This window comes from Suricata suricatta, chromosome 11 (assembly GCF_006229205.1).
Source record: "Suricata suricatta isolate VVHF042 chromosome 11, meerkat_22Aug2017_6uvM2_HiC, whole genome shotgun sequence".
NCBI classification, from domain to species: Eukaryota; Metazoa; Chordata; class Mammalia; order Carnivora; family Herpestidae; genus Suricata; species Suricata suricatta.
In genome coordinates this window covers 56,911,605-56,933,227 of record NC_043710.1, presented here as the reverse complement: position 1 = coordinate 56,933,227, position 21,623 = coordinate 56,911,605, and the positions used below count along the sequence as shown (strand labels likewise).

At 52.0% G+C, this 21,623-nt stretch overlaps 1 protein-coding gene across 1 annotated transcript; it reads right to left on the bottom strand.

Moving 5' to 3' along the window:
• Positions 1 to 2,576: 2,576 nt before the first annotated feature.
• Positions 2,577 to 21,427, bottom strand: MOGAT2 (monoacylglycerol O-acyltransferase 2). The gene is made up of 6 exons (XM_029957177.1): positions 21,337 to 21,427; positions 16,060 to 16,238; positions 6,840 to 7,044; positions 6,087 to 6,261; positions 5,272 to 5,471; positions 2,577 to 3,775 (listed from the first exon to the last, which is right to left on the bottom strand). Exons 1-6 carry the CDS (start codon positions 21,425 to 21,427, stop codon positions 3,621 to 3,623), a joined length of 1,005 nt encoding a protein of 334 aa, XP_029813037.1. The 3' UTR covers positions 2,577 to 3,620.
• Between the last annotated feature and the right edge of the window lie 196 nt (positions 21,428 to 21,623).

Below are 21,623 nucleotides of genomic sequence, written 5' to 3'. Positions count from 1 at the left end.
GAAGGAGACAAAGATATGATCTTGACCTTCAGAAGTTTCCCAGTCTACCAAGAGACAGTGAAGTCCACTTAGCCACTAATTGCCATGGCCCTTCCACGCCTACGCCTAGCCCCAGAGAGGGGTAACTAACTCTGTTTCAGGGCAGTGAGGTGGGGGCAGGGTATGAGAACGGGTGGGGTGTGCTGAAGCCTGACAAAGGGAGGTGCACTTTGCGGATGAGTGATGTCAACCAGGTCAAGGAGGAAGCTTGTTCCAAGGAAAAAGAACAGCATGCCCCAGAACACAGCGGGTGTGAGCGGAGTGTGCCCTCATCAAGTCATGAGGGGTGCCAGGGTGATGGGGTTCAGGGGAGGAGATTCAGCAGGTGAGGCCGGTGAGGTCTAGGGACAGATGAGAAAGCCTCTAGAGGCTGAGGGGGAGTATAGGCATTAGCCTGAGACTTTGGAGGCCACTTTAGGGAGCTGGGTTTCAGATAGTGTAGGCAGGTGCTATACGTGGGTAGGTGGGGATGGGGGTCACTGGAGGCAGGGGTATCATGCATAGGACTGTGACTACCCAGCAGTCACCCAGATGCTGAGTGCTGTGGCAGAGGAAGGGGAAGTCTGGGGCACCCAGTGGAACCCTTACCTCAGCCAGGGGCATTAGGGAAGACTTCCTTAAATAGAAGAAACCAGTATTGAAAGATGAATAGGAATTTCCCAGACAAAGGGGGAGGTTGGGTGAGGGAGATGGGGTATTCCAGGCAGAGGGAAGAGCAGGGGCAAAGCCCATAGGAAAGAGAGTAAATATGGTACAAGTAACTGCAAATGGTTCTGTGTGATGGGAGCTCATGGCTAATGGAGGAGGGGAAATAAAGGATGGAGAAAACTGGGCCAGATGGTGGACGAGTGGCAAATGGCAGGCTAAGAAGCTTGGGCCTTATGGTGGATATCTGTCTTCCATCGACCTCTCTAGATCCACTCTCCACTGTCTCTACCAGGCTCTTTTTTGGAGACCTACCTGTGTGGACTGCAGCCACAGGCCATTGTGCCCTCCAGCTTGCAGTTGGGTTCAGGCAATAGGGAATGTTGGCAGAAGAGGGAGGGAGAGAGGAAAGTGGGAATGCCTGCTCCTGGCTCTTGCCCGGCAGGGTCACCCGCATAGCCCATGATCCCTAACCAGCAATGGCCGCTGCATGCACACACTGCACTCTGCTGGGTGGGGTCACTGCCTCTCCTGGGTGGTTTCCCATGCACCTACAAAGATTGTTCCTTCATTAAACCCTTCTTAAATTATCCTGCCTTCAACATGCCTTCTGGTCTCTGTTGGGATCCAGGCTGATACAAACTCTTGGAACAATGGAGAGCCACAGAAGAAAACTGAGTAGAGGTTGACACAGCCAGATTTGTGTTTTAGACAGCTCTCCGTGGCTGTGATCCTCAGTGATAGATTGGGGCAAGCGGCAGAGGCTGAACTGGGGCCCTGGGGACAACCTACAGCTCTTATCACTGTCACACAGCAAACTCCAGACTTGTGGGAACTGTTTGGTAGATTGTTTGCAAAGATGGCCACAGAATCCCTTCAGGAACCTCCAACCTTCTGTATAGTGACGTTGATGCTCCTCCCAGGTGGAGGCGGAGTCTAGGGTGGGGGGGGGGCGCCTCATGAATTGCTCTGATCAACAGAATATGATGAAATTGCTCAGCCCTACTTATGAGACCTTGCAGCCTTGCTTTCATTCTTACAAAATCTAGCCACAACTGAATGCTAAAGACCCATCAGTATGGGGAGGGGCCCACCCTCGGAGGTGGGCCCAGCCCCCACTGAATGCAGCTGCATGGAGCCCTGGACAGACTGAAAAGAACCACCTGGCGAACCCATGGACTTGTGGGAAATAATAACTCCTTGCTTCTTCAGCCATTCAGTTTGGGCATGGCCCATTCTACAGCAACAGAAAACTACAATGGGCGAGTACTTCTCTCCTTTGCAAAATCTTGCCTTTCCTTTACAGCCCTGCCCACCTGTCATTCCATACCCTTCTTTCTGGCTGAAAATCATGGCTCCCTCCTCTGAACTCCACTGCTGTTTGTTCCCGCCTGCCTGTGACCCTCCTAGCATGCTGTCACATAGGATAACAGGCATCTTCCCGGGGCACTGGAAACGTTGATCACCTGCATCCTAATTTACACGTTGTTCACGTCATTCCAGACATGATGTGGCGTGGCTTATACACTCAAAGTATAAGTGTACTTACTTACTTTGCTTACAGCTCCATTTCTCAGATGGCACAGTTGAGGTTTGGAAATGACACAGCTTGCCCAGGGTCACCAAAAAGGGATGGGCTCAGATTTAAACCCAAATTTGTACCTCTCACATGTCCCCCATATCGTAGTTACTGGTATGATTTGCTTCAGGAAGAAAGGACACTGCTTCCCTACTGGAGGGTGAGAGGGATGTCACACGTAGGGTCCCTGCCCTGGGCATCCTGTTTTTCACTACTGATACGTGTCCCAAACCCAGGAATCCAGAACTCTTCCCATCAACGCATCTGCCCCCATCTCACCCACCAGGCAGACACACACAGACACACACGTCTTGCATCTGGTCTTTATTCTCTGTGTTGGTCTGCCCTGTGTCTTAACAGAGCCTCTCACCTTCTTGCCCAACAGAACAGGCCCAGGGGTGGTAAGCTTGGGGCCATCAGACAAGGAAGGAAGAGTCAACATGGCATTATCTGGCCCAGTCTGATCCACCTTCTGCGAAGATGAGATAGAACAGCAGGGCCACAGGGCCAGGCGAGGGAAGAGAGGCTTTGACCAGCCCTCTTTGTTGGGGGATGGGGACGAACAGAAGAAGGCTACAACAGAATTTGTTGAACTGACATTTACGGAGACCTCCCACCTTCCTGTGCCGAGGTCAGGGGCTGAAATCACCATGGACGAGAGAAAGGTGCCTCATGGAGCTCTGTGCCTGTGTAATGTCAGAGCTTAGACTCAGGGTTCATCTCAGGCAATCGGGGAGACTGAGGCTCAGAGGGAGGGTGAAGAGGTCTGCCCACTGTCATATAGCCAGTGATAAAGCACGGTTCTCTTTATTGACCTTTCAGGCCCCTGTGGCTGCCAGTCTACAGTTCAGAGGACCCAGAAACCCACAGGTGCCTAGCCTGAGTGCAGAGGTTTAAGGCCATCACCTCCTCTCTGGCTCAAGGAGGGAGGAGAGGGGACGTGCAGGCACAGGGTGAGGGAGCCTGAAGGAGACGGGGCTGGAGCTTAGAGCTTCTTTTGTGCTGTTACTCAAGGCAGAGGAAGAAAACCTGGTGACAGTTACTGCTCTCTTTCTCTGCCTATTGAGTGACATTATAACAGGGGATAGAGACCCCAGAAATCACTCTCTTCTGACGCTCTGTCCCCTTCACAGAGGAGGAGGCCAAGGAGAGGGAGGCTCACAGGGACTTTGCAGTGGGAGTGCAAATCAGCAGTGTCCAAATTTGCAGCTGAGACTTGGGGCCTGGCACGGTTGGATTTGCAGAAGTTTGGAAAGGCTGTGAAGGTATGCTCAACAGACACTTCCAGGAAGCCTTCCCAGATTGTAGCACCTCCAGCTGGGCTCCCTAATGTCAGTCCTGCCCTCTGGTGAGGCGCTCAGCAGAACTCCAAGTGTGTGTCCTCAGGGACGTTGTACTTGAGCTTGTGGGCTTCGAAGAGGTCACACAGCTCCTTGATGTAGCGCTGGTGAAGCTTGTCCACCTCCTCCTCTGAGGGATGCAGAGTCTTCTGCACCTCAATAGGCTTTCCCACTGCAAGACACAAATGTGGGTGCTGACCCAGAGCAGGAGCCACGGGGTTGCAGGGGCCCTTGGGGCAGGTACACATGCTCCTGGGCATCTCTGCAGCAAGGGCTCTCACTACCACACCTTTCTGCCCTGTTTTGAGTGATGGATGCTAAGATGTTATGGTGACTCCAAGATTCTGACGAGCTGGCTTTGCAATGTGCCATGCAATGTGCCAGGCACTTTCCATGCATTATCTCTAATCCTCATAACAACCCTATGGGGATAGAAACTCTTACTATTCCCAGTTGACAGGTAAGGCAACGAGGCTCAGAGTGGTTAAGTAAGTTGTTCAAGGTCACACAGCCAGGAACAGTTCCAGTTTTTAAATCTTGGGGATATGCTCTTAATTTCTAGGCTATACTGTTTGGGGAGCCCAAGATATCATGATTTAGAAGTGCCTGTAGTTCGGAGTGCCTGGGTGGCTTAGTCAGTTGAGCATCCAACTTCGGCTCAGGTCATGATCTCACAGCTCATGGGTTCGAGCCCCACATCGGGCTCTGTACAGACAACTCAGAGGCTGGAGCCTGCTTTAGATTCTGTCTCCATCTCTGTCTGTCCCTCTCCTGCTTATGCTTGTTTGCACTCTCTCTCTCTCTCTCTAATAAATATAAACATTAAAAAAAAAGAAAGAAAGAAAAAGGATAGCCTGTAGCTCTAAGGTGAGGTGGGCCCACAGCCCAGGAAGCTCTTCTTTCCCTCTCACTCTCCACCTGGCCTGTAATGCCCCTTTTGTTCTAGGGAGGAGTCAGGAAGCCCTAACTAACCTCCTTCCTCTGGCTCTGCATGCCTGGGAATGTAGCTCCCTTGCCTTTTCCTGGAGGCAGCAGCAGTATTTTTTTAACTTTTAAAAAATTTTTTAAATTTGATTTATTTATTGCTACTCTACCCACAATTCTAACAGACTTGGAATGCCCTTTCTTAGTATCCACCTTCTCCAATAAGCCCTATTAGAACCTCTAGGTCAGAATTTAAGACACTTCTTCTCTAGCATAATAAAGAGTCAAATGGGTCCTGATTCAGTCCTCAACTTTGTTACTCAAAGGCAGTGTGATCTTTTGGAAGTTACTTAACTTCTCTGAGCCTCAGTTTGCCACGAGTGGAAATAGAGATAATAGTCCCTACCTGGAAGGCTCTTAGGCTAAACTGAGCTGCTGCAAGTAAGGAGGCCAGTGTAGCGCCTGGCATGCAGCAAGTACCCTGTAATCAGTAGTGACTACGGTTCTTCGTGCCTCTGTTACAGTCCCCATCCCAAAGTGCCCTGTGTTAGGGTTATCTGCTTGTGTGTCCGTGTTCCAGTCTAGAATGTGAGCTCCATGAGGGCAAGGGTGTGGCTGACCCATCTCCAGGTCCCCCTTGCAGCACATAGCCCAGTCCCCTTTCCCTGGAGCCAACCCCTGACCCCTGACCCCTGACCCCTGACCTCCCCGCCCCCCACCACTCCAGGCTGGGTCTCAGCTCACCCACGGTGGTGATGGGCTGGCGGTAGGGTATAAGACCAAAGCTGTACTGGAAGACACCACGGCCATGGAAGAGCGGGAGGGAGATGCCCATGATCTTCTGCAGCCGGTTCTGGATGGAGCGCAACCAGGAGCCAGGAGAATTCTCAACCTGGTCAAATAATTCATTCTCCCCGAAGGAGAAGATCGGCACAAGAGCAGCACTGGAGGGAGACAGGAGAGAATACGTGTGGAAGGCCCCAATAAAGACCACAGCTGGCTTCCTGCAGGGACCCAGTAACCAGGAATTGGAGCAGAGGACAGAACCCTGGGCCAGGAGTAGGAGGCCTGAGTTGTCTACCAGACCTGCCACAGCTTCACTTTCTAAACTCAGGCAGGACCTGGCCCCTCCCAGTTGTAATGTGACAGGTAGACCGGAATGCTTCAGAGAATCCTCCCAGATGTAGAGCATCTGTGAACTTTGTAGAAAACATCTCTCCAGCCCCAGCTAGTTTGCATTCTTCAAAGATGCTTCGAAGTAGAACAGCTCTGTGATATGCCCCAAACTCCATTTTCCCAGATCCCACAGATGTCAGATCTAATGCCAACTTTGGGCAAATATATCGCTTCCCACCTAGTCCCTTTGATCGCCCTGCTTCCCTTCTGAAATCTTTTCTGGGTATTGGGGTAGTATGTTTCTCACCAAAATAGAAGCTTCATTGTAAAGAGACCAAGACTCTCCCTGCCCCAATACAATCTGCATTAGTCTCTGCTGTCTTTTTGCCAAAATCTAATCCCTGTCAATCTCCTGCTGGACCGAGGGCCCTCTTCCCAGGTACCCGTGCATCAAGGCGAGTCTGACGAAGCCCTTGCGGTTCTGCAGCAACAGCGTGTAGGCTCCGGGCCTGGCATTCAGTGCCTCCTGGGCACCCCCTACAATGATGGCTAGTAGATTTCCACCTTCCTTCCTGCTGAGAATGTGAGCTGCACTCTCCTTGTCTGATGTGACCAGCCCTGGGAAGAGAAGAAGGTGGTCAGGTATGGGGGAAGGGGGCAGGGATTGTTGGGTGGATGGTGACCCAAGAAAGGGATCACCAAAAGTGGCCGCAGTGGTCTGGGTCCCCACCCCACCCACTCCAGCTTGGAGTTCCCTAAGGACTGGAACTGAGTTCTCTCCCTCTTCCTAACACCCTCACGGAGGTCATTGCCCTGCACGGTGCTGTGGGAAGTACTTCCTTGGGTCTAGCCACCTCCCATTGCACATGCTCTTGTAAGTACAGAACTGTTGGGGCGCCTGGGTGGTTCAGTCAGTTAAGTGTCCGACTTGGGCTCAGGTCATGATCCCATGGCTCATGGGTTTGAGCCCTGTGTCGGGCTCTGTGCTGACAGCTCAGAGCCTGGAGCCTGCTTCAGATTCTCTGTCTCCCTCTCTCTCTGTTCCTCCCCTGCTCATGCTCTGTCTGTCTCACCTTCTCTGAAAAATAACTAAACATTAAAAAAAAGTACAGAACTGATGGCAGCCCTCGCCACAACGCCACTTCCCACGCCTCCAGCCTCATCCTCTCGGGCTACCCAGGGGTGTGAAGACTCACCCCCCGACATGATGTAGTCCCTGAAGAAAGGGACCCGGAACCACAGAGTCAGCATCATCAGATGGGGGCGGATGCCAGGGAAGAGCGAAGGGAAGCCTGTGCTCTCAGTGCACAGGTTGACAAAGGCTCCGGCAGCCAGGACCCCATGGGGGTGGAAGGCGGCGAGGTAGTTCCGGGAGGGGTCCAGCTCAGCGGTCTTGACCAGCTGCAAGGACAGCAACCTGGTGAGCTGGGCCTGCGTGCCAACCCAGACCGCGCCACTCATCAGTGTCGCTCCCCCTCTCTGAGCCTCAGCTCTTGTGAGGATTGAGATATGATGTGTGAATGTGTCCATGATTCCGTCTCAGATTCACTGCTGGCTTCGGACAAATTGCTTCCCTCTGGGGCTCTTCATCTGTAAAATGGGGACATTTAGCCCTGTCCTGCCTTCCTCCCAGGACTGCTGAGAAGCTCGTCTGTTGGTGCCCTGAATTACCAAGATTACAACAGGACAAGATATAATTCGAAGGCATCAAAGGGACACATGGGGGTGCCACCCTGCTGGAAAAGCCCCATTGTCACAAAACTCGATATAAGACAAATTGGCACTTAAGACCTGGGAGTGAGCATTCGTGAGATGTAGTAGGAGTGGTTGAAAGAGCATGCAGTCCAGGAAGCTGGCTCGAGTCCTGTTTACCCTTCTGGAAAAAGCAAGTGGCTCCCTGTGGCTTCCAACTTCCCCCACCCCCAAACCCCACAACAGACCTCCATTGTCCCTTCATCACTCTTTCCCCAGCCCTGCACTTGCCCAGCGAGCAACTTGATGGAGTCTGGTCAGGCCTGCAGCAGGGAGAGGGGAGCAAGGACCATAAGCCATTGCACATTGACTGGGAGAGGAGAGCTGTTGTCCTTAGCAGCTCCCAGATGAAATGGGGTGAGGGTGGAGGGGTGGGGACTGAGCTAACATACTGCTCTCAGCCCGCCCATTGCTGGACAGCTGCTCCATGGTCCAGTCTGCAAAGATTACTGCGGTGGGTAGTGATTGTGAGTGTGTGTGTGTGTCTGTGGACGGGGGCAATCCCTTCCCCACCCTGCCAGGACCCACAGGCCCACCCTTCATGCTGCCCTGCACCCTGGTAGCACAACCACCAGAGTTTGAAGTCCCCTGAGTCCCCTGGCCCACGCTCCAAGCCCCTGGCAGGAGGCTCTCTGATCTGACCCGCCAATCCCTGCCATCTACGCTCCCCGGCGCGGGGCAGCCCTTTCCACTCTGGGGCAGCTTTGCCAGGGTGGAAGTTCTACCTGTCATCCAAGCTAAAACTTGTGGCAGGTGACTCCCTGAGGATTCTTGTTGCTGCCTTTGTGGTCGGGAAGGCCTGGCTACCTGCTTTCGGAGCCCGAGGGCCCTGCGGGGTGCAGCATTGGGGATCTGAGCCTGACTGCCCCATCGAGGCTGAAGAGCCCCAGATTCTCCTGGACTTGGTTTCTGCAACCCACGCTCCTGCCCAGTATGGCCCCCAGTTACCCCGACCCTTTGCAGAAAGGCTCTGGGGACCCCAGTTGCAGAGAGGACCGTTGCCTCCCATACAAGGATAAACCACTTCTACTCGCGTGCACGGTGGGGACTTACTGGATATCAAATCTCTGGCTATTCTCAGTGAGAAAGGCGCGGGCACAGGAACCCATCCAGTGGTGTTTCCCTACACACATACCCTGCATGGAAGCACCAGTCCATGAATTCCTCCTCAGCCAGTGGGAAGGCAATTTTGTACAACGTCCAAAAAGGTGATTTGGCAAGAGCTATTACAACCAAAAGGCTCACTGACCTTTTACCCCAGCAACCCCTGGCTGAGGAATTGCTTATGCTTGTGCAAAATGACTCGCGCACAAGATGAACCGCAGAGTCTTTTTTTGTGTGCCAGCAACAGCCTGGCATCTGCTCCAACGTCCATCAACGCGGCGCATTCTGACAAACTGAAAGTTTCACACAATGGAGCCCTGTGCAACCCTAGGGAAGTGTGGCACAGATCTTCCTGGTCTGGCAGGGGAAGGTGGCCAGTCCCTTGTCAGGACAGAGCAAGAACCAAGACGGTGTGAGCAGAAAGTCACTGGTTGTGCTGACAAAGGGGGCACGCGCGTGCCTGTGTGTGGACACACCAAACCCTGGTCATCACAGTTGCCTCTGGGGAGCTACGGGAGGAGGTGAGAATTGGGTGGGGGTTGGGGTGAGGGGGGCCCTTTACCATGTACCCTTTGGTCCCTTTTGAATTCTGAACAAGGATGCATTACTTATTTTTAAATGAACAATGAATGCATAAATGAACAAAATAAACGAATAAATGAAAGAATGAATGATTATCCTTAATAAAGAAGACTTTGTGGATAGAGACACATCCTGGTGAATGTGAGCACCTGTGTCTAGATGTGCAGCCAATACTTGCACGTGCATTTACGTGTGCGTGTCCCTGTGTGTGCACTGATGGGGCCGTCACTGTCTCGCTGAGGCCTGGTCTGCACCTCCCTAGACATGGTATCTACTGTTGTTTTTCTGTGCTAACCTCTTTGATCTGTCCCCTGCGCCCAGGTGCTATCACTCCCTCACCGTAAGCGTTTTTTAAATTTTTTAACTTAATTAATTTTTAAATTTACATCCAAGTTAGTTAGCAAATAGTACGACAATGATTTCAGGAGTAGATTCCTTAATGTCCCTTCCCCATTTAGCCCATCCCCCCTCCCTCAACCCCTCCAGCAATCCTCTGTTTGTTCTCTATATTTAAGAGTCTCTTATGTGTTGTTCCCCTCCCTGTTTTTATATTATTTTTGCTTCCCTTCCCTTATGTTCATCTGTTTTGTATCTTAAATTCCTCATATAAGTGAAGTCATAGGATATTTGTCTTTCTCTGACTGACTAATTTCACTTAGCCTGATACCCTCTAGTTCCATCCACGTAGTTGCTAATGGCAAGATTTCATTCTTTTTGATTGCCGAGTAATAGTCCATTGTGTGTGTGTGTATACATATATATATATGTGTGTATATATATATATATATGTGTGTGTGTGTGTGTATATATATATATATATATATATATATATATATATATATACATACCACATCTTCTTTATCCATTCATCTGTCAATGGACATTTAGGTTCTTTCCATACTTTGGCTATTGTCAATAATGCTGCTATAAACATTGGGGTGCATGTGCCCCTTCAAATCAACACACCTCTATCCCTTGGATAAATACCTAGTAGTGCAATTGCTGGGTCGCAGGGTCTGTGAGGGTCTTGAGATTAGAGACCCCCTGTCTGATGCATCTCCTGTCCCAAGCACGGGCCTGGAACAGAGGAGACGCTACAGTAAAACAGGAATGAAGGAAGAATAAACTCATGAATAGAGGAAGCTGATGCAGCCTCAGCAGGAAGTCCCCTGTTCCCTATCCTGTCCCAACCTGTCACCAGGGTTCCAAGAACAGGGGAGAGAAGTTTGAGCTGGAAGTCAGGAGACCCAGGTTCTGCCGCCCGCTCATCACATGAGCCTTGCCAAGCCCCTGCACGCTCCATGCCTCGCTCTCTGTGCCCCAAGACACTGATAATGCCTCACTGGCAGCGTTGCTACTAGGTTTGGGTGAGGTAAACAGAGAAGATAAGGTTTATAAAGCACTGCGTTGTCTGTCTTGCTCTCTCAGTTCTGTTAGGGAAGAAGTGGGACTGAGCAGACACAGATGGGTGTCTGGGGAAGGCTTCTCTGGACGCATGTCCTGGCAGGCTGTGTACCAGGCAGCCGCTGGGGAACAGGTAGCCAGGGTGCTAGGCTCTGGGGTTTGCTGTGTATATATATAAATATATATATAATTATATATATATATAATTCACACACCATAGAAAGTGTGCAATTTTAAACTGTGCGGTTCAGTGGTTTCAGTATACTTCAGAGGTGAACGACCATCACCCCTATCTAATTCCAGACCATTTTCGACACCACAAAGAGAAAACCCACACCCATTAGCAGTCACACCCCATCCCCCAGCCCTCACTAATTTGCTTTCTGTGTCTATGTGCTTGCCTGTTCTGGCCATTTCCTGCAAATGGAATCACACAAATAGATGGCCTTTTGTGTCTGTCTTCTTTCAAGTTAGTAGAATGTCTTTAAGGTTCATCCACATTGAAGCATACATCAGTACTTCATTCCCTTTTATGATTGAATACTATTCAACTGTATGGATAGACCATATATTTTGTTCATTTATCACTCAACAGACATTGAAATTATTTCCACCCTTTGGCCATTACAAATAATGTAGCCAAGAACACTTGCACATTAATCTTTGCATGACCATGTTTTCAATTCTCCCAGGAGTGTCACTACTTTAAACCCCAAGACCCTTGCCTAGAAGACCACGGCCATGCAGGAGGAGGGAGGCATCTCCGGGAGAGGGCATCTGGACCATGAAGGGGAGAGAGGACCGTGAGGGCTGTGTCTCTGCCCTGTGAGCCCAGTCCCATCTCTCACACTCTTGGGGTGACCCAAATGCCTCATGAGCACCACTGTCCTGATGGCCCCTGTATGGTTCACAGAGCACCCACACCACTAGCCTGTGTGACCCTGGCCCTCAGGAGGTTGGCTGCAGTGTGAGAACCCCCATTTGACAGCTGAGCAAACTGAGATGCAGAGGCGTAAGTGACCTGCCCAAAGCCACACAGATGGCACACAGTTCCGCCATCTCCTGCACAGAGCACCAGAGCACCCAGGCAGGAAGCCTTTGTTCTAGACCCAGAGAGATACCTTAAGACTCAGGATTATCTCTGGGTCTTTTCCTTTCTAGTCAAGAAGGCCCAGGGTGCTCAGTTTCTGGAGAAGGTGATTCCTGCACTGGTAACCTGCCGCTCCCTGCTCCAGGGCCTGGACCTGGAGATCCTGTTCATGACCTATTTATGTACCTTAATTACCTGGCAATTTAAAAATGCAGGGCAAGCAAGGTCTGGTTCAGTGGTCTGGCTCTGGTCTTGGGTATCTCATTTGTGGCGGATTTCCCAGAGGATTCTGCTATTATCAGAGTTTGAGAATCACTGCTTTAAACCCGAGGAATCCCCTTCTGGCTTCAGGGTGTTGGCTCTGCACACACATGAGTGTATGTGTGGGGAGGGGGAGGGGGAGGAGAGACTGGGGTCCTTGCCTGTCTCCTCCCATCATGGCCAGGTGAAAAGAAAGGCTTTGAGTCTCCCTCCCCCCCCCCCCCTCAGCTGGTGAGCTTTCCACCCTGCCCTCACCTCCTTGCCCTCACAGAGCAGACAGGACCCTCCTTGACACCTGCAGCTATAGTTCCTCAAGTCTAAGAAGCCCCCCCCTTTAATTTCACATCTTAACATTATGCTACGAAGATGCATTGACAGTTCTAATTAGAACTTTTTTCTTAGTGGTACATAAAATACTGGTACGTTTTACCATCAAGGATACCTTAGAGTTGAAGACACACAAGACGTGTGGGCACAGAGAGCTGGAAGGAGTGCCCCAGGCGTGGGCATTCCCAGCGCCTGCCGAGAGTCAGGCACCTCGGTACACCTACTTGCTCCATCTTCTGTTCACTCTGCAAGGGAAGTGCTGGGGGCAACGGCTCCATTTTACAGACAAGGAAACTGAGACACCAAGTCCATTCACTTGTTCTAGGTCACCTAGCTAGTAAGGTGGCACAGGCAAGATTTTAACAGAGGCAGCCTGGCTCTGCGTGCTCTGCCGCCTTGTAGGAATCCCCAAGTGAAAGGTGGTAGGGGGTAACGGGTAAAGCGGTGCACTTCAGGTAAGGGTACCAGCCCACGAGACACAGCTCATGCCTGGAGAACTTCAAGAGCAAAGGGGGCAGGTGAGGCGTGAGCATGGGTCTAGAGTCCAGGGACCCAGAGTCTAATTTTTGCAGGTCAGGCAAAAATTAGATTTGATTTTAGGTGTCATGGGAGTCACCGCTGTGCGTTAACATTTTGAGTATTCTGGATGCTGTGTGCGGGATGGACTGTAGGGGGCGTCGGCGGAAGCAAAACCCAGATAAAGAAATGATTGGTTAGGATTTAGGTAGTGAGTCGGAGAGGAGAGAAGGGTGAGACAGAGTTTGGGGAGACAGACCCCAAACTTCAGAGCAGTAGTTCTCAAACGGGGCCAGTTCCCCCACCCCAACAGGGCACCTGTGGTAACGTCTGCAGACATTTTTTTGTTGTCACAACTGGTAAAGGGGAGTGCTACTGCCATCTAGTGACTAGAGGCCAGAGATGAAGGCAGACCCCTCCCCCCAATACTGAGACAGCTACAGCGATCGTTCAGCGTCAAATATCCAGGTGCCCAGGGGCAGAAAGCTTCTTGAGAGCTTTCTCAAGCCGGGGGTGAGTGGGGGTGGGGATGGGGGGAGACAGGAAGGACAGGAAGTGCGTAGGAAGGGAACCCCTCATCCCTCCCTGTAGGGCAGCCCCAGAGCTGAGGGGACAGCTGTGCTCACCGTAGAGGTAAGACTCCTGGGAAGGTCGTGAGGGCAGGCGCAGGTCTCTGTGTAGGAAGACCTTCTCACAGGCAGAGCCCTCCCGTGATGAAAGAAGCTATCGCAGAAGGAAGCGTCACCCCGTCCAAGTGTAAGCTGACGATCTGTCCTGGGCAGGTGGCTGGCTACCTACCTCTGACTCAGGTCAGGAGACTCCAGTATGTTGGGAGGGGCCAGGCTGGGAGGTGGGGCACGAAGTCCCCAGTGATGCCTGCAGGGCTGTGGAGGAACTGAGGGATGTCCCAGGTGTGGGTGGGGAGAGGTTCTGCCCTGTCCAGACCCTGCAGCCTTTCCTGATACCAGGTCACAGCCTGGCCACAGCACTCCATGCCTACTCAGGCCTGAGCCTGTGTAGACAGGGTTTGCCCTGGGATGATGAAATGTTCACAGGGGAAACCCAGCCTTGGGGCTGATCTTCAGCCTCAGGTGGGATGGGTGCCTCCTCCTCCTCCTATGCGAAACATTGCCTGATGCTTCATCATTGGCTCTTTAGCGTGAGTTTAGAAAGCTGCAAGGCCCAGAAAAGTTTTCTTTCTAATTTTGCTTGAAATTCCATCACTAGATGCTTGTTCATAAAATCACACAGAGAATTGACAGAAGCTCAGAAACCTGCATTTGACAGAGCAGTGCAGAGGTTTGTGACTGTGGGAGAGCTACAGCAGAGCTGAGACCCTCTCCCCTTCTCCCACCCCAAGATTTCTGCAAGGCCTGTGCTGGAAAGGTGTGTGGAAGAGCGCGGGGGGGGGGGGGGGGGGGGGGGGGGGGGGGGGGGGGGGGGGGGGGGGGGGGGGGGGGGGGGGGGGGAGGGGCGGGGGTGCCCTTCCGGAGGAGGTGGGAAAAGGAATCTGCAGGCCACAGCCCCAACCCTGCAGGCTCCCAGCCTAGGACAGGCGAAGTCAAAGTAAAGGCCATCTCGCCCTCTGCTGGCCCCTTGGCGGTACTGCTCACGCTCTGCAGGGGTGATGCAATAGGCCAGCAGTGGGCAGCGATCTGGAAACCCTTCAGCGGAATTGTGGCAAACCAGGGCAGTGTCATAGTGCAGAGCTTGAGAGACCCTCCTAGAGGGCTGCCTGGCTGGGGGAGGATCAGGAAGGGCAGTGGATGGGATAGGCACAGACCCTGCTTGTCTTTGCTGACAAGATCCTGGGAGGGCACCCTGCAGAGGGACAAACACCTGAGAAGACCGCCACCAATCTGGACTGTCAGGTCAGCCTCAGCACTGCCCATTCACTCTGCCCTTCAACAGCGATCACCCCTCATGAGGGTAGAATTCCTTGCCAGTCAGCTTCCTGCCCTGCTGCCCTGCCCTGCCTTGTCCCACCCTTGCCCTTTGCCCAGGAGGCCCTGCTCACGGTGGAGCGAGGGGCTTCCGTACCCCAGCGATTGCCCAGCTTTTGCCGGGTCCCGGGACTGTCAGAAGGGAGCAAGGCAGAAGCCCCGAGTCCCATGCTGCGTGCCTTCTAGTCAGTGAGTTGTTTAACCTCTGTGAGCCTGTACCCTCCACTCCCTCCTCCTTTACCAGCTGGGGACCTAATTCCAACAGGAGCAGGAGGAGGCGGGGCTCCAGGATGGGGTGGGAGAAGCCAGTCAGGTGTGAAGGTCAGAACAGAACTGTCAGAGTTCTCCACAGCACGCCCAAGCTTCCCCAGAGTCCCCACTGACTTAGTAAAATAACACTAGCTCCTGGTTTGCTGAGAACCTACAAGGCATTTTCCTGCCTTCTCAGCGGCCTACCCAATTCAGTGATGTATGTGGCATTATCTCTTTACATATGAGGAAACTGAGGCTAAGAGAGGCTATGAAACTCACTCAAGGTCACAGTTGGTATGTGGCAGCACTTGTATTAGGACCTAGTCTGTCCAGTTCCAGAGACCACATTCTATGCTTTCTTTTCCTCTGTTTCCAGGGGACGGCCAGCTGGCCCTGCCTGGCACCTCTCTGTGTCCCCACTGCCTTCCTACCCTATCCCATCTGGCCAATAAGCCATCCCTGTCCAGCTGCTTATATCCAAGGGTTTAGTCCATCTGGGGTTTAGTAAAGGAGCCAAGGGGTCTGTTAAATTCCAGGGTGTTTCATTCAGGACTGATTTTTGTGTCCAGGGTCGAGTACCCACAATGGCATGAGATGCCCTAAGTCACAGGGACAGATTCAAAAGTGCTCAGAGCAGGAGGGCTCAGTCTGCTTCTTGGATATATGGGGAAACTGAGGTTCAGAATTGGGCAAGGTCTTGCTCAAGGGAAATCCAGAGTTGGAGGCACGTTCAGGGCCAAGTCCCCCTGCCCCTTTGCCCATAGTTGATGCACACACTTTAAAACCAGGAAAAGAACTTGTTGAGTGACATTGGTCACACTTTTGTCCCCCTCAGGCTGTCATTCTCCCCATCTGATGAAATGTGGGGCTAGATGGTCTCTTAGGACCTTGAATTTATTACGTTCACCCCCATACCTGGCTGCCTCGGGGTTTATACCTATAGGATACATATGTGTGCCACACTATATGCCCCACAGAGCTCCTTCTAACCCCGTATGTTCATCATTCCTCACATGGGCCCCACATCCCCACAGATGGGAAACCATGGCCAGAGAGAAACTGGACTCTTCCCCAGGCCACATAGTGGTGTGGCCACATAGGTCCCTACCAGTATTCTACTCTCTGCACACAGGACCATGCTTCTTCCATGGACATGGCCACGCTCCATCCAGCCCCAGTACTCACCGAGACAGGGAAATAGTCCCTCATGTACTTCCACAAGAAGCAGCGCCTTATGGTTCGGAAGGCCCTGCCCCCCTGCCGTGGCTTGTCTCGGTCCAGGCACCACCAGGTCGCATACAGGACACTGAGCAACCAGAATCTTGTGAACAGGAGGCCCACGAAGACAACAGTGCAGATCTGGGCTGGGGAGGGAAGCAGGAACCGTCAGTGGTCAGAGGTCTGAGAGGAAGGAGGTGAGATTGTCCACCCTGAGGCCACCCGTATGCCCAGCACTAGCAGCACTATCCTGTCCAGCCCATGGACCCAGGAGGAAGAGATCAGCTTTCTACTCCTTCAAAGAGGGAATGCACCTGCCCATGTCATATTGGGAGCATGGAGTTGAACCCTAGGTAGGCTAAACTTCAAAACTCACTTTTACCACTGCCTGGCTCCCTGACCCTGGTCTTTCCCCTCCCTCTTCCACTCCCCAGTAAAATAGTCTGCATTCACCAGGTTCTCAGTAAATGCTTGCTGGACAACTGATTGGATTATTTCTTTCTAGCTTCCATCTCCTGGGGCTTTGGAGAAAATGGAGACACTCTGTCGACACTCTGCCCTATTTTTCCACAGATAGAGCTAGCCAGTTCTCCTCTTATTAAAGCCCTTGTGTGGCTTTCCCATAACCAGAGGCACTGCCCAGCCAGCTCAGCCTGGCATTCAAACTCCCCATGTGCTGTCCCTACCCACCTCCCGCTCCAGCCTCACCTCAACCACATGCACCCCAATGCCCTAGCTGTGCTAACTGCTGGGTTCCTACAGCTCACTGGTCCCTTTCAATCCCTTAGCTTTTGCTCGTGCTGATTTCTCTGGCTGCAGGGCCTTTCCTGGTGAAGGAGGGAGGGGAAAAAGAGGGCAAGCCCTGGCTGGACCAGGCCCAATGAGGAATTCCCCCTCTGACCTACAGTTCTGAATCCCTTGCCATAGGCTGGAATCCCAGCTTCATCTCAGGGTCAGCTGGTCTGTGGGCCGCCCCTAATCTGATGCTGATGGAAATAATATTCCCAGAGAATATGGCTCCTTCCCCATCCCATTTCCTCCACTCAACACCATGCACTCATCCTCTTAAAGAAGGCCAGCTTCCAGTTGCATATTCTGTTTGAAAGTAGGGTAGATGGGGCCTGTCATTCCTGGCAGGTTTCCTGGAGGAGGGGACTTTTGATCCAGTCCACACAGTGGTAAAATTCATAAGCTCAGACGATGTAGGTTTGGGACTCACAGATGTTCACCTTAACCAGAGCACCTCTGATGGGCTGGTGCTGGGGGTGCAGCCATGAATGACGGACACAAAGTCCTGCCCTCAGAAAGCTGCCTTTCCAGTGTGGCACTGGGCACTTGTTTTTTAAATTGTTATTGAGGTAAAATATGCATATCATAAAATTTATCGCCTTAACTGTGTTTAAGCTAACAGTTCAGTGGCAATAAGTTCATTCACATTGTTGTGTGACCGTCACTACCACCCATCTCCAGAAACTCTTCATTTTCCCAAAGGGAACCTCTGTACCCGTTAAACACTGACCCCCCCCTTGCCCCCCCCCCATTCCCTGCCGGCTGCCATTTGATTTTCTGTCTCTACGAATCAGACTCTTCTAGGCAATTCGTATGAGAAGAATCATAAAGTATTTGTCTTTTTGTGACTGGCTTATTTCACTTAGTAGAGTATCCTGACAATCATTCATGTCATCTGTGTTGTGGCATGTGTCAGAATGGCCCTCCTTTTTTTGGCTGAATCATATTCTCTTGCATGTATATATCACATTTTGTTCATTCATCTGTCAATGGACCGATGGACATTTGGGTTCTGTCCACCTGTGCACTTTATTCTAAAATATTATTAAATTACGGGGTGACCGGGTGGCTCAGTCGGTTGAGCGTCTGGCTTCGGCTCAGGTCATGATCTCTCAGTTCGTGGATGCGAGCCTGCATCGGGCTCTGTGCTGACAGCTCAGAGCTTGGAGCCTGCTTCAGATTCTGTGTCTCCCCCTCTCTCTGACCTTCCCCTGCTCACACTGTCTCTCTCAAAAGTATATAAAAACCATAAAAAAATAAATAAAATACTATTAAATTAGTTACTAATAATGAAACATGGGGAGGCCTCACATACAAACCCTGGCGTCTGATACATCTTGAAAAACTGGAAGAAATGGTAGTCCCGAGTGGCTGTTCTCAAGGGTAGTCCTTTCCCCTCGTGACCCCCATTCCTGGACCTGAGGGCCAGTTTCTGCCTCGACAGTGCTTTATCCTCACAGAGACTGTGGTTCCTGGAGGCGGTGGGAAGGACCATTAAGTGCTTGTGGGTTGGTCAACTGTGTTAAAAATTTTTTTAAGTTTATTTGTATATTTTCAGAGAGACAGAGTGAAAGCTGGAGATAGGCAGAGAGAGAGAGAGAGAAAGAATGAGAGAAAGAGAGAGAGGGAGAGAGAGAGAGAGAGAGAGAGAGAGAGAGAGAGAGAGAGAGACAGGGAATGCTAAGCAGGCTCCATGCTGTCAGCACAGAGCCGGATGGGCTCAAACTCACTGAGCCGTGACACATGATGACCTGAGCCAAAATCAGGAGTCGGATGCTTAACCGACTGAGCCACCCAAGTGCTCCTTAAATACTTTTTAATAAAAACCTTGAAAGAGAAAGTTGTAGAAGAGTCCGATTAAATGCCACCGATTGCATGAGAAAGGACACTGGCACTTATCTGTGGCCATAAACGCACATAGCAAACGCTGGGGAGGAAGGAGAGAAGGTGGTGGGGGGGGACATGGACGACAGGGGACTTGGGTTAAGTTTTACTTATTTCCTTTTTCACATTAAAAGTTCTTATTGTGGAAAAAAGTTTAGGAGCTCCAGCTAGGCCTCTCTCCCCTGGGGCAAAATCAGAAGTCTCTGTGGACGGCTCCCATGTTAAGAAAACCAGCTCCAGAGGGGCCCTGGGTGGCCGGTTAAGCGCCCCGCTCCAGCTAAGGTCATGATCTCACGATTCAGGAGTTTAAGCCCCACGTGGGGCTCTGTGCTGACAGCAGGGACCCTGCTTGGGATTCTCTCTCCCTCTCCTTCTCTGCCCCTCCCCCTCACACGTGCGTCTGTGTGTTTGTGTCTGTCTCTCTTCTCAAAAAGGGAGTAAACATTAAAAAGATTAAAAAAGAAAAGAAAACAGCTCGAGAAAATAAAAACAAATGGCTAATAGTGGAGGTTAGGATTTGGGGAAGCCTATTGCTTTTAGGGCACACATTATGTTTTTCAATAACGCGTATTAGTTTTGTGGTCAGAAAAGAGGGTAGGATAAAACACGCGAGGCGTTGGCATTGGACCAGAAAGACCTCCCCACACGCACCACCCCCCTTACCCCCAGCTCGCCTCTCAACTCCTCTCAGCAGACAAAACTCCAGGCTGGAGGTTCCTTAGGAAGGGAGACACTTTCTTTCAATTAATCCTCACAACTCTGAGAGGAAAAATTTGAAACCCCACTTTATGAAGGTCCAGAGAGGGTACACCAATTGGTTAAGGTCACCCAGCAAGCTGGCAGGATGGGACCTAGGATTCAGTACAACCATTCTGGCCGCATCACGCTCCCATTTATTCCTCAGCAAATATTCACGGACTCCAACTCTTATAGGAGCAGGAGATGCTCCAGACAAGCTGACTGAATGGCACTTGCCCTCCTGTGTGAGTCAGAGAGGGGAGGAAAGGGAACAGTAAGCAAGCTACCCACTTGGGACGTATTCGGCTGGTGGCCCTGAGTCCTTAGTGACAAGTCCTCGTTGACTTTCCCAGCCACATCTCTGGCCTCTGCCATTCCCCAGAATGTCCCCTCTGATGCTGCCATGAACCAGCTGTTCAGTAAATGTGCACAGTCTTTACGCTTCCAACAGAAGCCCGTACTCCGGCCAGCCTTTCAGCCCCGCCCTGTGGACTCATCTCCTCAACAGCTCTCCAGCGGGGCCTTTTCTCTCCACCCACTGCCCGCCTCCCTAGACGAGGGTGCGCAATGTTTGTTTGTTTGTTTTTAAAAGGACAGGTTATATATATTTTAGACTTCGAGGCTCAAGAGGCAACTTGGAGGATATTACATAGGTATCTAACCATTTAAAACACAACCATTTAAAAATGTAAAACTCCTTCTTAGCTCACGAACTTTACAGATACAAAAACAGTCAGTGGGCTGGAGTTGGCCCACGGGCCACAATGCGGTGATCCCCGATGTAGGTGGTGTTGCTCCTTGCCACCAGCCTATTCTCCCATAATCCAAACTGTAGATTCATCCTCTGTGCAGCCACAGGGACCTTTGGCACACAGATTAGACCTTGTCACTCCCCTGCCTGACGCCCTTCTGAAGCTCCCCTTTGCCCCCCGGGAGAAGGGATACAGTAAAACCTCCTCTGAGCACCAGTGAGCCCAGATCCCCCTTCTCAGCTGTCCTCCCTCCAGTCCTCCAGGCCCAGGGCCTTGACCTCTCTGTGCTGCTCCTGACATTCCCAGGCTCCTAAGCCCAGGCTGCAGGGCTGGGGGATGGGAGCAAGGAGGAGTGCAGCAGCCAGGACAGAAACACTCCGCTCATAAATCTCACACCAGGCGTGGTGTGCATGATGATCCCTGGGCACAGCCTACCTCCGGGCCCCCGGTGACCTTTGACCAGGAGCCAGCCGACTTGCAGCAGGCCCTGGGCAGGGCCTGCTTCCCCAGGCTCCACCTGCCCTTTAGCCTCTTAGCCTCACCTGCAGATGCAATAGAGGCCCACAGAGGTCAGGCATGGGGGCCAGTGAGGCCACGCAGCTGCTCGGTTGCCCAGCCAGAGTCTGACCCAGGCTTGTCTGGGACCCCCTCACTCCCCAGGGTTCTCTCCTTGCTCCCCTCTCTTTCCCCACCTCTCAGTGACCTCCTCTCTGAAAGGAAGGCAGGAAATCCATTCACTATGAGAAGTCTGGGGAGCCTGGAGATTTCCCACAATCACCTAGATCCTTCTCCACGCCACCAGCCAGCCTGAGGTAGGGTCTCTGTCCTGGTACTCAAGTAGGTGGAACCCCCACCCCAGGAAAGCTCAGAAACCTGTCGGAAGCCACAGGTGATGGCTTATCTACCCCACCCCATCCCCACCCCCTCCTACGCCCTCCCTCCAGGTGGGGGACTCTGGTCATCGGCTCTGAGCACAGCAAAGCCCCCTTTAGAATGAATGTCTTTCCACCATCAATGCACTGTGTGCACCTGAAGCGGCAGGTGCCCATGGTCTCCCAGCCCCCAGCCCATCTCTCCTTACCCAGGGCCAGGAAGGAGAAGACCCACTGTAGGACCATGAAGGTCTGCAGCCGGCGCTCCCATGGCAGGAACAGGGGTGCAAACTCCACCATGCTGGCTCCTCTGCCGGCTCTGGAGGCTCCACTGAGCACTCGGAGACACCAACTGGTTTTGTAGCCACTGGAGATTGCATAAGCCCCACCTGGCCCCACCCAGCCTCAAGGCCTCTGGCCCTACCATGGCCGGGACCTGTTTCCTAGGAGAAACCTTTGAATCCACCTGCCGTGGGTCTAGCTAAAGGGGAGGAAA